Below are 15667 nucleotides of genomic sequence, written 5' to 3' on the forward strand. Positions count from 1 at the left end.
GTGTCCCCAACATGAAAAAATGTTGTAACATATGTGGTAGATAAAGAATTGATTTCCATATGTAAGGAAATCTTACTAATTAATAAGAGAAAAACCAGCACTTTTTTTTATCAGTACTATATTCAGCTGTAAGCAACAGAAAACCAATCACCAAATACATGCAAATTTAAAATATATATTCTCTCAGATCTGCAGAGTTCAAAGATTGGCAATAATACTCATTATAGGGGCGCCTGAGTGACTCAGTTGTTACGCATCTGCTAGGGTCATGATCCCAGGGTCGTGGGGTGGAGCCCCGCATCGGGCTCTCTGCTGGGCAGGGAGCCTGCCTCCCCCTTTCTCTCTGCCTGCCTCTCTGCCTACTTGTGATCTCTGTCTGTCAGATAAAGAAATAAAATCTTTTAAAAAAATAAATAAAAATAAAAAATGCTTTTAAATGCACTCAATTGGGTTTTTTTTTTAAAGGGAGTCTGCTTCTCCCTCTGCTTCTGTGCTTCATCCCCTGCTCATGCTCTCTCTCTCAAATAAGTAAATAAAAAATCTTAAAGAAATAATACTCATTAGAGATATTATCACACACTGTTCATGGGAATTCAGTAAAACCTCACTAGAGAGCAATCTGATTTTATCAAAGTTTTAAATGAGTATATTCTTTGTTTCATAAATTCTACTTTTATGATTTTGACTTGACAAAATTGACCAAATACACAGAGATATATATATACATTGTAGAATCACTTTGTAGCAGCAGATAATCGTACATAACCCAATGTCCACCAGTGAGAATTAAATAGCTGACTATATGTGCACACAGTATAATGCTGTTGTATCAGCGTGGAGATTTTTCAGCTACAAGCGGAGAAAAATGGCATAAACTAAAAAGTGATTTAGTATCTCATGGAATATGGAGTCTTAAGATAGAGTGGCTCTAAGGGTAGTTAAATCTGTAGCTTGGTGCCATCATCAAAGATCCAGATTTCTTCTATGTCTGTCATCTTCAGTATGTCAGCTCTTTTCCTGATCGCATTCAGCAAACGTACCAGGCACTAACAGACTGTAGTGATACAATAATAGGGAAAAATGGACAGTTCCTGCCCTCATAGGTATTTACAAAAAATATACTGGATGTGTGCAAAAGATAACAGCACAGTATGTGTTACCATTTATGAAAAAGATTCATATAGATGCAAACACATAACAAATCCCAAGCATTTTGTGAATATGTTTACTCTGTGACATTTACCAAGTGCTAAGTACTTTACATGGATTATCTCATCTCATCCTTACAATTCTTTGAAGTGAATATTATTATTGTCCAATTTAATATGTGTGTAAAGTGAGACTCTGAGAAATTGAATCACATGTATATTAACTGATTCAGAATTTGAACCCATGTTGGTTTTATTCAAAATCCATACTCTTAACCACTATGTAAATAACATTACATAAAATTAAATAAATAAAAAATCTAAAAGGAAATAGACCAAACTTTTAACAATCATTTTCTTTAGAAGCTAATGACTTGAATGCAGCTGACAGATACCACAAGGGTTGGGTTCCTAAAGAAGTGTAAAACAGGGTTCGTGGGATAGAGTAGACAACCAAAACTTGTAATGAGAGAGGTTTCAGAGGCTGTATAAAATTTAGTCATGCTTCAGGATAGGGCCATGTGTGTGTTTATGGAGTGAAGTAGTAGTCAAGGTCATTGGACTAAAGTAGGGCAATAAAACAAGCATTCATTCTAGTATTTATGAGTCATTCAAGCATATATATACGTTGGAGTTTGCAGAAACAATGGTGAACAAGATGAATAGGATTCTTACGTTTGTGGAACTTACAATAGGAGAAGTAGGCCGAGGCCAGATCATGCAAGGCCTTGTAGCCATGTTAAGAAAGAAAAGGTTTATTTGGATTTTGTTCTAAATGTGTTGAGAAACCATTGGTGGGTTGTAAGCAGGAGAATGACTTGATCTGTTTTCTGTTTTGAAAGGACCATTCTGGCTGTTACGTTGAGGTTGTATCTTGGGAATAAGAACAGAAAATAAGGTGAGCACTTAGGAAGATATTGAAGTAGTTCAGGAAAGAGTTGGTAGAAGCCTGGACAAAGGTTCTAGCAATGGAGATAGATATATTTCGACGATAGAGCTGAGAGTGCCTGATGGTGGATCTGATGTGGGGGGCAGGGAGAAGTGAGGGATTAAGGGTAACTGCTAAGTTTCTGTGTTGAACAAAGGGATGGATGGTGGTGTCATTTATGGCGATGAGAAATATTGGGGTGGAAGGAACACAGTCTGACAGATACTGATTTCGTATTCGATATGTTGAGTATAAGGAATTTGTGTATGAGTTTAGTAGGCAAGTAGGCTCTATTGTTATAATGCTCAGAATGGGCTGGAGTCCTCCATTTGGGAGTCCTCAATGCAAAGACAGTAACTGGAGTCATGAGCGAAGGTAAGATTGTCTAGGTAGAGGAGAGAATAGAGAGCAAGAAAAGAATTGAAGAAAGAAAAGAGTTGGACCTCCAGCAGAACTGAGAACAACAGTTTCCTAAGGGGTCGGTGTACAGATGCTGTGCTGAGAAAGGCCACTCATGACTTCCTGCTCCCTTGAATCCCATGAATATATTTTAGTCATAATCTTTCTGAATCCACTGCTACATTGTGATACTACTGTCCACTACTTCCAGTGAAACTAGACTCCCCAGGTTTTTCATTTTCTCCTTCTAAGTAAGTTTCTTTGCCCTTTACCAGACACATGAAACTTTATTGTTCCCCAGGAAGACTAAAGAATTATACTCTGTGTTGAATTGTTAAGAACAACTTCTAGAACTGGGAAGCTGCTTGCTGATTTTGGAGGCTATTGGTTTCAGAACTTGATGGAGGTGAGGGAGAAATCCAGACAGTTATCTCAAGAAAAGGAATTCCAGATACAGTAAAGAGCAAGTACAAAGGCCCTGAGGTGTGAATGTGCTTTAGTGCATTTGAAGAACATTTCAACATCTCCCCAAAGAGTCAGATTCTGGTTACTTTTAAGGCAGAGCCAGCATAAGCAGATACATCCAACGTGGACTATGAAAAAGAGGAGTCAAGGACAACTCCAAGGTTTTCCGCAAAAGTACACAGGACAAAATTGCCATTTACTGAGGGAGGAAAGGTTATGGGAAGAACAAATTTGGGGAGGAAAACTAGGAGCTTGGTTTGGAACATGTTAGATTTCTGGTGCCTAACAGACTTTCAAATGGAGATACTGGGCAGGCAGTTGGTTGTAAAGGTCTGGAATCCATGGGACAGAGACAAGCTGGAGGTCTACATTCAGAATTCATTGACTTACATGTGGTATTTACAGCCGTGGGACTGAATAAAGCCACCAAAAAAAATTCACTGAAGAAAAGATGATCAGGCCCTGGGGATTTTAGGGACAATTTTAAGGAGAATGGAATGATAGACTATATTTAAAGTGCTGTCACATGGGTTGTTTTCCCTTCTACCTTCCTTCCTTCCTCCCTCCTTCACTCATGACTATAAAAATGATAAAGCTGTGTGAATTCAGCCTTCCTGTGCCCAGGCTCAAGCATCAAACATCTTTCCTTTTTTTCCTCTCCCCTAAATATATACTGTAAACCCGAGGCACTGTTCTAATCTGGGCCCCATCCTCCAAGGGATCTTGACAAAAAAAAGCACCCCATACAGTAGGGCCAGAAAAAGCTAAGGCAATCTAGCCTTGGGGAACAGAACACTTTTCAGGGATGACAGTAGTTGCGATCAGCTCCCTGGTGTCCTAATTAAGCTCCCTGACTAAAAATTGCAGTCATTCAACTTTAGGCTTGATAGAACCAACTCTTCCAAAAGTGGTAAGGGATTGTCAGGCAGTAGTGAGGGCTTTGTGACTTTCAACGTGATGATTATATCTTTCAAAAATTACATTCTTGTTCTCGCTTTGAGATGCTGGTGAACACTGCTTGTGTGGTATGTGTCCTACCTAATTGACACCCTCCAGTGGAAATAGCTACAACACACACTTGAAATCTCACAGTCACATAATCAACCATTTTACTAAATACAAGCAAATTCTCATTCACATACAGCTAAAGAAAACATTTTTCCACATTGCATTACAATGCACAACAAAGTGAGGAAAAGTTTACAGTTTTTTCTGGAACAGGAGACAGTCTAATCCAGCATGCAGTGGTGGTCTTTGTTACAAGTTAGTTGGTCTTTTCTTTGACCTATGTAGTAAAATAGCTTCTAAAGCTTTATCCATAGTATTGTATTAACACCTGATTTTTTCACACTTATTCTCTAAAACCCACTTATTGCAGTGACAACAGCACTGAATTCTACTAAAATGAGTTTTAAAATTTCTAGAACTTGTTTAAGCAATTAAGCTCAGCCACCTTTGCTGGATCCTGTGCTGAGTATCTTTAAACCTGCCTTAAAAAATGCAAGGAGTGAGAACCGTATACATATAATGTATTTTAGACAAGAAAACTGTAGAGAAGTTTTGTTTCTATCCATTTTTTTTTTTTTTGGAACTGACAGAATCCACTGGATAATCTTGCCTTTGGAATCTTCTTACAGTAGTTGATGAAACTGCATTAATCCCACTGACCCTCTTCTATTTGCTTTCTGAAACCACGATCCGCCCAAGCCAGGTCAGGGGAAGTGAACGCAGAGACGATGGTTGGTTCACTTGTAGTTGGTGCTGCAGGTTGGTCCAAGGTGGTTTTTTTCCATAATTTTTGTTATTGGGCTGCTTCGTTCTGGCTGAAGTAATTTCCAGATGTTCAGATTCAGTCACGTTCATACCGAAGTTCGACATTGTGTGTCAAAGCCATTTACCATTGTCAGGCTTTCCTATCACAATGGATGTGAGAAACGTGACTATTCTGAATTGTTTTCTTACTGTGAAAAGTATGGCTTTTGCCTAGCTCAGCTAGCTACAATCCAAAGAATAATTTAAAGCAGGACCTCTCTTCAAGAAGGTCATGGACGCTTAAGCCAACCGTTTCAGTTTCCCGATGCATTAGATGTCTGCTCACCTGAGAAGTAAGAGCTGACTCTCTGGGGTAGACAAGGACCCAGTGTACGTATAGGGCAAACAGGCGGCTAAGGTCATTGTGAGGTGAGTATTTTATCCCCATCCCACTCCCCATTGCTGTATTTGGTTCCTTGCAGTAATATGTCCACTGTGTTTCAGTGATAAGAACATTTGGAGCCCACACAGTTTTGATGTGTTTCGAGTGTGCAATTAGTCTCTCATTGAAAGCCCTCTTGTCAGTGAGACCTGAACTGGCTTTACGTTTTGTTCCGTCCCCAGGTTCCCTCAGGATTGTAGCTGAGCCGTAAGCAATAAGGAAACATACCCTAACATGTAGAGAACATTTATTTACAGTCATATCTCTTCCAGAGTAAACAGATTAGTAACAGTTCGTTCATCTGACAGCAGGAACAAGCTGATGCAGTGGGACGGGAACTAGGAGTCAGGAGACCTTCCCCTTAGCCAAGTGAATCTCCTGCTTCTTAGTTTACTCTTGTAAAATGGGGAGGAAAACCTCACAGGCCTGTTGGGATGATCAGTAAGTAATTCAAGGGACTGTGAGGTGTGTGTCTCAGTACAGGGTTGATTAGCGAACGTTTGCCTCAGGGCTCCTTTCACAGGCGGTCCCTGTACACAGCTGCTCGGCCCCTGGAGAGGCGGGCGGGTGAACTCCAGGCCTGGGACGAGGGGACAGAGGGTATGGCATGGATTACAGTGTTTCTTTCTTCTACTTACATGGTCATCTATTCCATCACACGGGGGTGCGCTTTCTGGAATGTGGTAACAACAGTATGTATAACGGCCTCCCTTCTCAGAGCCACACTGATTTTACTAGAACAACAGGCCTTGAAAGGGTCTTAGTGAATAGCTGCTCTGTGCCCCTTGTTCTACAGACGAGCCGTTTAGAAGCCAATCGGTACCTTCTAGCCAAACCCAGCGCGCACACTTGGTGTACGGTGTTCTCACCGATTAAGTTGATCTCACAGTCGTTTTAGTTCTAATTGTTTCCAATGGGATCCTTTCCCCCCTTTACATATTTCTGTATGTTTGTGACCTATGAATGAGCGGAAACACCAAGAAAGAGTTATGCTGTCTGAGGGTGTATTTTTCTGGAAAAATTTCCCCAGGCCTCAGCCCCTCGACACGCGGTCCGCAAAGGGCACATGGAGCAGCCCCTCAGTCACATCCACCCACCCACGGCCAGTCAGATGCCCCTTGAGGAGGAGGCTCACTTGGTATGTAACATGGAGGTTGAGTCCATTCAGTCACCAGGGATTCTCTTCGTTGTGATCGCTTTGCAGTTCAGGTGGGAGAGCACGTTTCGGGACCCTGACAGCTGACTAGCACAGGCATCTCCGCTCTGATTTGACAACCTCTTCTGAAGAGTGAACCACGTTTGGTACAAATCCACTCTTCACCCCTTCCCATCCCTCCTGGATTGTAATATCCCCCCGTTTAACCAGCTCATATATGTCTCTTGTCAGGTCTGTGAAGGCTTTCTCCACGTTAATGGCGTCTCGGGCTGACGTCTCAATGTACTTCATGCCGTATGCAGCAGCCAGTTTCTCTGCCTCGTGGCGAGTCACTTGCCTCTGTGTATCCAGGTCACACTTGTGACCTACCAGGACAAATACGATTTGGTAGGGCTGAACGTGTACTTTGGTCTCTTCTAACCACTCATGCACATTCTGGAAGGACCTGCGGTTGGTAATGTCAAATAAGAGAAGACCACCTACAGAGTTCCTGTAGTAGGCGCGAGTGATGGATCTAAAACACAAGAAAGAAGTAAAGAATAAAGGCTGTGCCCAAACCCCAGTACTTCAGTGAACTCACACAGTGCACTCTGCTGTGTCCGCTCACTGACACAGTCCTTTAGTAAGAATGATCTTTTTTTTTTAAAGAATGGAATGCGAATGCCATTCTGTAATTAATAACCTGTGAATTTTCAGTTGGGCAAAACTAAGAGATGGCATCTTCCAGAAATGAACGCTCATGGCCTTCCAGGCATTTTCTCTCGATTCAGGTAGAACTACAGCTTACTGTCCCACCCTGGCAACACGGGATACCGAAGTCACAGGTTATTATGAAGAAAAATGAAATAATGAATGTTAAAGTGTCTTCAGAACTGGAGAGTTCATGATAAATTCTAGTAGTTGAAACAGAATTTAAAAAGATTAGAAATGAATTTATGGTAGTTGACAGAAAATGTTTATTAGTATATATAGCTATATTGCAATATACTCCATTTTTTCCCCATGTATCACTTCTTATTTTACTCTAAGAGGGTCCTCCATCTCTTCTCTGAGGAGAAACATGCTTTGTTTTTCATTTTCTAGGCCATGTGGAAAAGGGAAAAATCAGAATGGTCTGCGGTGGTGTTAGCAGAGTGACTGTCAGCCCCATTTCCTGACACACTTCAGAGAGGCTGAGTCAGGAGCTACCCCTGGGAAAAACTGCCTAAATAGCAAAAATTTCCCCTTAAACTGATAGAACTTACTTAAAGCAGTGTGCCGGGAGTATCTCTAAAACCTAAAGGTTTAGGTTCTAAAACATTTGCTGTACTTAAACAGAAGAAACCTCTAATATTTTAACTTCTTGATTTGAGGAGCACACATAAGTCACAGTACTTGGCTTAGAGCATATTAGAACTTAGTGGAGGGGGTCGAACGATTTGCCTCTACCATCACTTGTTTTAGACTACTGTGCTTTTTGATCTACATCTATTTTTAGGTTTTCTGTCTCCTTGGATGAAAAAGTTAAACAATGAGGGACTCAACAGCTTAAGGCTTAGGACAAATGGCCCAGTGATAAGAGAACAAACATCGTCCAGGGAATTAAAGTCCAAGCTAGATGATAGTAAGAACGAAGGTTACCAGTGACTTCAAGTCTCCAAAACCAGGCAAATCAGCCCTGGAGACTGGAAGCATTTCTAATTCTCTTATGTTTAAAGGTTCATGGAGAATGGCAGGTGTAATCAGAAAATTCAATGTGAGCAAAGGTTTTGATTTGTGAATAACTTGGTTCAGGAAAACAGTGAACAAGCTGTAGATCCCTGTCAAAACTCTTAAAGACATTATTATATTAGTGGTTTGTGAGTATTTAGAAAGGAACAAAGCCCTTTCCAAACACAATATAAGGCTATCTAAAAATTAAAATTCCCATTCATCAAAAAATTTTCTTGAAGTTCAAAGACAAATGACAAACCAGGAAAATATTTTACAACATACATGACAGAAAAGGGTAATAATCTATTAAAAAACTCTTTCAAGTCAATATCACCCAATAAATAATAAGCAATGGATATGAAAAGGCTGATCATAGAGAAAGAGATTTCTGTCAACATATAAAAAACCTTTCTTCACTTCTAATAGAAGAAATGCAATCATGAATTCAGAGTTGATCCTGTGCAAGGGTATGTGCCACAGTGTTGTTTGTGGAAGTTGGGGGTGAGGTGGGTGGAGCCAAGTTTGAAGTAAACTCTTCTTCTTTCTATTCTTCTTCAACTACCTAACCAGTATTTTCTATGCTCAATTAGTGTTCAATAGATAAATGAACAAATAATGACAGACATATTTGAAAATGAATAAAGGCGATTGAGTCCTTTTGATCTAATTCCTGCTGCCATATGTGACATTAGCTCAACTTGTTCTCTCCAAGTTTTCTGTGTACGCTGCTCTGTCACTTGTCTTTACACATGCTGTTTCCTGTCCCTGGGCTTTTCCTGTCTTGGATTGGGTAATCCTATCCATCAGGTCTCATCCTCTCTGGGCAGCCTTCTCTATGTTCAGACATATAATTACACACGATACATACTACAAGGGAAAACAAAGGGTTGTAGGAGAAAATTATACCTGTTCATTGATTACTCATTATATGCTTAGCGTTATAGTAGGGCGTGGGCATCTGAATATGAACCAGACACTCTTCTGTATAATTGCTGTTTATGTATTTCCTTCCACTACGCCAGCACAGAAGTTCTAAAAGGGAAGGGCTCTTGTCTGTTTTGTTTACAAGGCATCCTCTTGTGTGTTTCCTCAGGCTGTTTCCCCAGAAACAAGCCCAGCGCCTGGCATGCAGTGGATGATTTCCGAATGTGTGCTGGTTGCAAGAAGGAATCAATCATCTGTATCTATTTCATATAATTACGATTATGTCTATATCTCTATATCTGTATCTATGTCTATAAGTAGCTATCTGTGTATATCATCTGTCTATGCCTGTCAGTTTTGTAAAGATGACCTGGAAACAGTTTTGAAAGTAATGTAGCATAAGGACTGAGATTGATAAATTCCAGGTAGTTTATTAGCCACCAAGGGGCAGATCGGGGGAATTGTGGTGCAAGCAATACGTATTATTGACTGGCCCTCCCTGCCAGGGTGTTTCTTTCCCGGCACTGAACTCCCGGCTAGCTGAAGGTGGGCTTGAGCAGAAATCCCCGGACCCTTGGGATCGTCCCTACCGGGGCCGACACCAGGACCAGGAAGTCCTCTCTCCCCAAGGGTTGTGCAAAGCCTGTAGACCCTCCCACTGCTCGCGGCCCGGCTGCGCTCCCCACCTGAACCTCTCTTGACCCGCGGTATCCCAGATCTGGAGCTTGATGCGTTTTCCTGGCTCGATCTCCACCAGACGGGAGAAAAAATCCACCCCCACGGTGGGGTCCGAAACCTGGGCAAAGCGGCCCTCGGTGAAGCGGCGGATCAGACAGGACTTGCCCACCGTGGAATCCCCGATGACAATGAGCCGGAACTGGTATAGCCAGATGGCCTCCATGGCCGGGGCTCAGCAGGTCTCCTCGGCCCGGGCCGGCCGTGGGCGGCGAGAGGGGCGCCCAGCCGAGACCTCGGAGAGCGTGGCTTGGTCCGGATCTAGATCGGCCGCGAGCACATCGCTAGCCTGGGAGCCTGAGGCGAGGTAGGCCCCGGCGCGGGGAGAGCGAAGGAATGGATGCTGCGCTCGCAGAGGTGATGAAATGGCAGCAGCATCAGCACCACGCACTCTGACTCATCACTGACAACCGAGTTACTGTAATCCCGCGCGTAGACGCGACTGCCGGGGCTGCCACACTGTCTGTAAAAGGAGCGCACACAGAAACAGCCGCGGGGGGCGGGGGGAGGGGGAAACCCAGCGCCTTCCTTTCCTTTCTAATTTCTCCACCCACCGCCCCTTCTCAATTAATTTTTTTCTCTATCTCCAGCTAGCAAAAGGGATACCTTTTCATTCAAACTAGCAAAACAATCCAAAAATGTACACAAAAAAGTAGATCCATCATTATTAAGATATTAACAGCTTGGGATATATTCTTTTACGTGTATTGTCAAGCAAATATATATACACATACAAATTTATTGCTGTTTGGTGTCACAAAAACTGGATCAAATTGGACCATTACTTTAGTGTTTGCTTTTTGCAATTAATAAAGAATTATAAACATCCTCCATTTCCAACCCACTTTCCTTTTGCAATGACAATGCTACAATAATGATTCTAACTATAGTCACACATACGTTATTTCAGTGAGATAGAGTCTTTCAAAAGGGACGGGGAAGTCAAAGATGATGAGCATTTTAAATGTAATGGATTTGGGCATGATACTTTGTAAAAAATATTTAGCGATATGAATTCTACTTAGCAATATGTGAAAAGGCGATTTCTTCACATTTTTTTTCAAGCGTCATGTTATATTCTTTTTGAATTCTTGCCACTCTGATGTAGTTATTAAATAAGGCGTTCATTAGTTTGTTTTACATTTTCCTGACTACTAATGAGGTCAATACCATTTCTCAAGTATTGACCATTTGCACTTCCTCTTCTGGTAATGACCTCTTCAAAACTTTTGTCTGTTCTTCTTCTTCTTTTTTTTAAATGTAATTCCTTATCATTTCGTTACACAATTAAAAAACGTGGGGCTCCTGTGTGGCTCAGTGGGTGAAACATCTCCCTTCGGCTCAGGTCATGATCCCATGATCCTGGGATGGAGCCCTGGTCACAGCCCCTGCTTGGCATAGAGTCTTCTTCCTTTCCCTCTGCCTCTCCCCCGTCTTGTGCTCTCTCTCAAATAAATAAGTAAAATCTTCAAAAAACAGGTTTATTGATATATAATTCACATTCCATACTATTCACTCATTTGAAGTGCATAATTCAATGGTTTTTGGTATAGTCACGGACTTGTGCAACCATCACCACACTCAATTTTAAAATATTTTCATCATCCCCAAAACAGACCCCTACCTTTTGGCCCATCACCTCCTATCATCCTTTCCTCCTAGCCCTAGGCAACAACTAATCTACTTTCTGTCTCTATAGATTTCCTTATTCTGGACATTTCATATAAAGGGAATTATAAAATATGTGGCTTCTTCTTTTCACAGAGACATTTTCTGGCTTTATAACTGGCTTTTTTCACTTACCATAATGTTTTAAAAGTTCATTCACATTCGGTTTTATGACTGAGTAATATTCCACTGTGTGGATGTATCATTTTATTAATCCATTTATCTATGGATGGACATTTGGGTTGTTTCCGCGTTTGGGCCATTATAAATAATGCTGCTATGATCATTTTGTATACAAATATTTGTTTGAACACATGTTTTGAATTCTTTTAGCTTTAAATCTAGGAGTGGAATTCCTGAGTTCAGTGGTGACTATATGTTGAATGCTTTAAGGAAATGCCAGACTGTTTTCCATAGAGACTGCAAAGTATGATGGCTCTTATTTCTCCGTATCTTCTCCAACACTGGTTGTCTTCTGACTTTTTAATTTTAGACATCTGAGGAGTGGGTGTGAAGCGGTATAGCTCATTGTGATTTTGATTTGCATTTCCCTGAAGACTAATGACAGTGTGTATATTTTTACATTCTTATTGACCATTTGTGTATCTTCCTTGAAGAAATGTAGATTCAGATCCTTTTCCCACTTTTAAATTGGGTTATTTGTCTTTTTATTGTTGAGTTTTAAGAGTTCTTTATATATATTCTAGGTACAGGTCCTTTATCACATACATGATTTGTAAATATCTCTCCCATTCTGTGTTCCCTTTTTGCACTTTCTTGAGGGTGCCCTTTGAAGCACAGAGTTTTAAATTTTGATGAAATAGAAATTACCTTTCCCCCCCCTTTTGTTGCTCATGTTTCTGGTGTCATGTCTAAAAGTATTGCCAAATCCAAGGTCATGAAGATTCATTCCTAGACTTGCTTAAAAGATTTTCGTAGTTTTAACTCATACATTTAGGGCTATGCTCTATTTCGAGTTAATTTTCAAATATGTTGTGAGGTAGGGATCCAACTTAATTCTTTTGCATATGGTATCCAGTTGTCCAAGCACCGTTTGTTGGGAGAGGTCATTCTTTCCCCATTGAATGATTTTGGCACCCTTGTTGAAAATCAACTGGCCATAGACTATGGGTTTATTTCTGGACTCTCAATTTTATTCCATTGGTTTATATGTGTAGCCTTATGCCAGTAACACATTGTCTTGATTATTGTAGCTTTGTAGTAGTTTTGAAATTGGGAAGTATGAGTCCTCGTCCTGTGTTCTTTTCCAAGATTGTTTTGGTTATTTGAGGCCTCCTTTAATTCCATATGAATTTTAAGATCAGCTTGTCAGTTTCTGCAAATAAGGCAGCTGGGATATTGATTGAGATTTTATTAAATTTATAGGTCAATTTGAAGAGTATATTCATCTTAACAAAATTAAATTAAATTAAGTCTCCTAATGCTTGAACATGGGATATTTTCCCATATATTTAGGTCTTTTAAAATTTCTTTTAACAATCATTTTTAGTCTTCAGTTTGCAAGTCTTACACGTCTTTGGTTAAGTTATTTCTAAGTATTTTATTCTTTTTGATGCTATTGTGAATGGAGTTGTTTTCTTAATTTTATTTTCAGATTGTTCATTGCAAGTGCATAAAAATACAACAAAGGCTGTTTGTGGTGGATGTGATGGCTTCAAGTTTACTTCATGGAATTGGTGTGCTGGTCATGCAGGACCTCAGGGCCCACAGTCCCAGTGGAGTCGCCACGGCATCTATGGCATCTGCACGTAGTGTTGCTACTGAGACGGGCAGGCAACTGGGCTTGAGAGGGAGGTCATGATGACTCCTGAAGGGGAGGGGCTGGACCCATAAACATGCTAGCCCCGCAGGCAGCTTCAGGCACCAAAGAAGACCCTAATTTAGTCCCATCTATCACCAACAAGCAGATAGTGGGCTGCATCTTTGAAGAGGACGGTGTTGCCTTCATCTTTTTCTGGCTGGACAAAGGCAAGATCCAGGGATACCCTAGCTTTGGAACCCATTACAAGCTGGTGCCCCACCAATTGGCCCACTCTGCCTTTGCCCTAACTTACTCAAAATGTCCTGTGAAGTTTCTTCCTTCCAGTAAATACTGGCCATCACATTGGCCCCTTCTCCTCCCTCCCCCTGCAAATACAATAGATTTTTAATTGATTTTATAATTTCCAATCCTGCCAAACTCGTTTACTAGTCCCAGTGGTATTTTTTAGGGTATTCCATATGATTTGGTCAAACAGTTTGTCTGCAACTGATCATGCTATCATGAGATGATCATATGCTTTTTGGTTTTGTGGTCTATTGATATGATGTACTACATTAATTGATTTTTGGATGTTGAGTTAACCTTGCATTCCTGGTATAAATCCTACTTGATCATGGTGTATAATTTTTTTAAAAGATTTTATTTCTTTATCTGACAGAGAGATCACAAGTAGGCAGAGAGGCAGGCAGAGGGGGGGGGGACGCAGGCTCCCTGCTGAGCAGGGAGCCCGATGTGGGGCTTGGTCCCAGGACCCTGGGATCATGACCCGAGCCGAAGGCAGAGGCTTTAACCCACTGAGCCACCCAGGTGCCCCAAATGGTGTATAATTTTTAAAACATGTTTTTAGATTTGATTTACTAGTATTTTGTTGAAGATTTCTGCATCCAATTTCATACTATTTGATCTGTAGGGTTTTTTTTTTTTAATTTTTTTTTTTATTGTGATGTCCTTGTCTGATTTTAGCCTCAGGGCAATATTGGCTTCATAACACGAGTTCAGAAGTGTTCCTTCCTCTTCTGCTATTCGGAAGAGTTTGTGAAGAATCGGTTTTAATTCTTTTTAAATGTTTGCTAAACTTCAAGCCAGTTGGGCCTGGGGTTTATTTTGTGGGTAGCATTTTGATTACTAACTCAATCCCTTCACTTGTTATATGCCTACTCAGGTTGTCTCTTTCTTCGTCTTTTTAAAATTTAAAGTGTATTTTATTTCACCAAGTATATTCAAAACTATAATCAATTTTATAATCATCAGCTACCCAATTTATAAGCACTATAAAATTATGAATGAGATGTTTTATATATCTTTGTACTAAATCTCAGATATTTGGTGTGTATTCTACACCTATAGCACATCTCAACTTGTACCAGCAGTGTCGCTTGTGGCTTGTGACAGTGCAGCCCAGAAAGGCCCCACCACCCAGCTGCATCCTCCCCCTACAATTCCTTCTCAGGACCAGCTGGCTCATGCCCCTGGCCACTGTTTCTTGAGCCAGCTTCAGTAGTTTGTATCTTGGTAGGAATTTTTCCACTTCATCTAAGTTATCCAATTTCTTGGCATACACTTGTTCGTAGTATTCCTTTATGATCCTTCTAAATTTTGTAAGGTCAGTAGTAATGTCTCCTCTTTCATTTATGATTCTAGTAATTTGAGTCTTCTCTCTCTTTTTCTTGGTCAATCTAGCTAAAGTTTTGTCAATTTCCTTCATCTTTTCAAAGAACTAACTTTTCTTTAGTTGATTCTGTTTTAATTTACTTCCATTTCATTTATCTCTGCTATAATTTTTAGTATTTCCTTCCTTCTCCTTGATTTACTTTTAGTTTACTCATCTTTTTTTTTCCAGTTTCTTAAGGTGTAAGGTTAGGTTATAGATTTGAGATCTTCTTTTTTTTTCCTGAACAGTGACATTTACAGCTATAAATTTCCCTCTGGGCACTGATTTATCTGCATCTCATAACTTTTGGTATCTTGTATCTTTGTTTTCATTTATCTCAAAGCATATTCTGATTTTTATTTTGATTTCTTTTTTATGGCATACCATATGGGTTTATTCTGGACAATACTTCATGTGCACTTGAGCAAAATGTATATTCTGCTTTTGGGTGTAGTGTTCTATGTATGTGTCTTAGGTCTACCTGTTTTTAGTGTTGTCCAAGTCTTCTATTTTCTTCTTGATCTTCTGTAGAGTTGTGCTAGCTATTATTGGCAGTGGGATGTAAAGTCTTCAACTATCATTGTAGAAATATTTCTTGCTTTAATTCCATCAGTTTTTGCCCCACGTATTTTGGAGTTTGGTTGTTGGATGCTTATATATTTGTAATCACTATACTTCAAAATGGATTGACACTTTTATCTTTATGAAATATTTCTGTTTATCTCCAGTACCCCTTTTTTTCTTTGGAAGTCTATTTCGTGTGATGCTAACATAGACACTTCAGCTTTTTTTCTAGTTGCTGTTTGCATGATATATCTTTTGCCATATTTTTTTACTTTCAATCAGTTTGTATTGTGTGATACTAAGCATTTCTACTCTATATATAGTTGTATCATTTTTAAAAACCCACTCTCACAATTTTTG

At 40.2% G+C, this 15667-nt stretch overlaps 1 protein-coding gene and 1 pseudogene across 1 annotated transcript; one reads left to right on the forward strand and one right to left on the reverse strand.

Annotated features, from left to right (window-relative positions):
• Window positions 1-5637: 5637 nt before the first annotated feature.
• RAB39B (RAB39B, member RAS oncogene family) lies at window positions 5638-10037 on the reverse strand. Its single transcript, XM_032846364.1, has 2 exons — window positions 9593-10037; window positions 5638-6804 (listed from the first exon to the last, which is right to left on the reverse strand). The coding sequence occupies exons 1-2, from the start codon at window positions 9805-9807 to the stop codon at window positions 6378-6380; spliced, it is 642 nt and encodes a 213-aa protein (XP_032702255.1). The 5' UTR covers window positions 9808-10037; the 3' UTR covers window positions 5638-6377.
• Window positions 10038-12930: 2893 nt separating this feature from the next.
• Window positions 12931-14593, forward strand: LOC116860357 (annotated as a pseudogene).
• Window positions 14594-15667: the final 1074 nt, after the last annotated feature.

The sequence above is a fragment of the Lontra canadensis genome, unplaced genomic scaffold (genome assembly GCF_010015895.1).
Source record: "Lontra canadensis isolate GAN:19392208 unplaced genomic scaffold, GSC_riverotter_1.0 scaffold174, whole genome shotgun sequence".
In the NCBI taxonomy this organism is placed as follows: Eukaryota; Metazoa; Chordata; class Mammalia; order Carnivora; family Mustelidae; genus Lontra; species Lontra canadensis.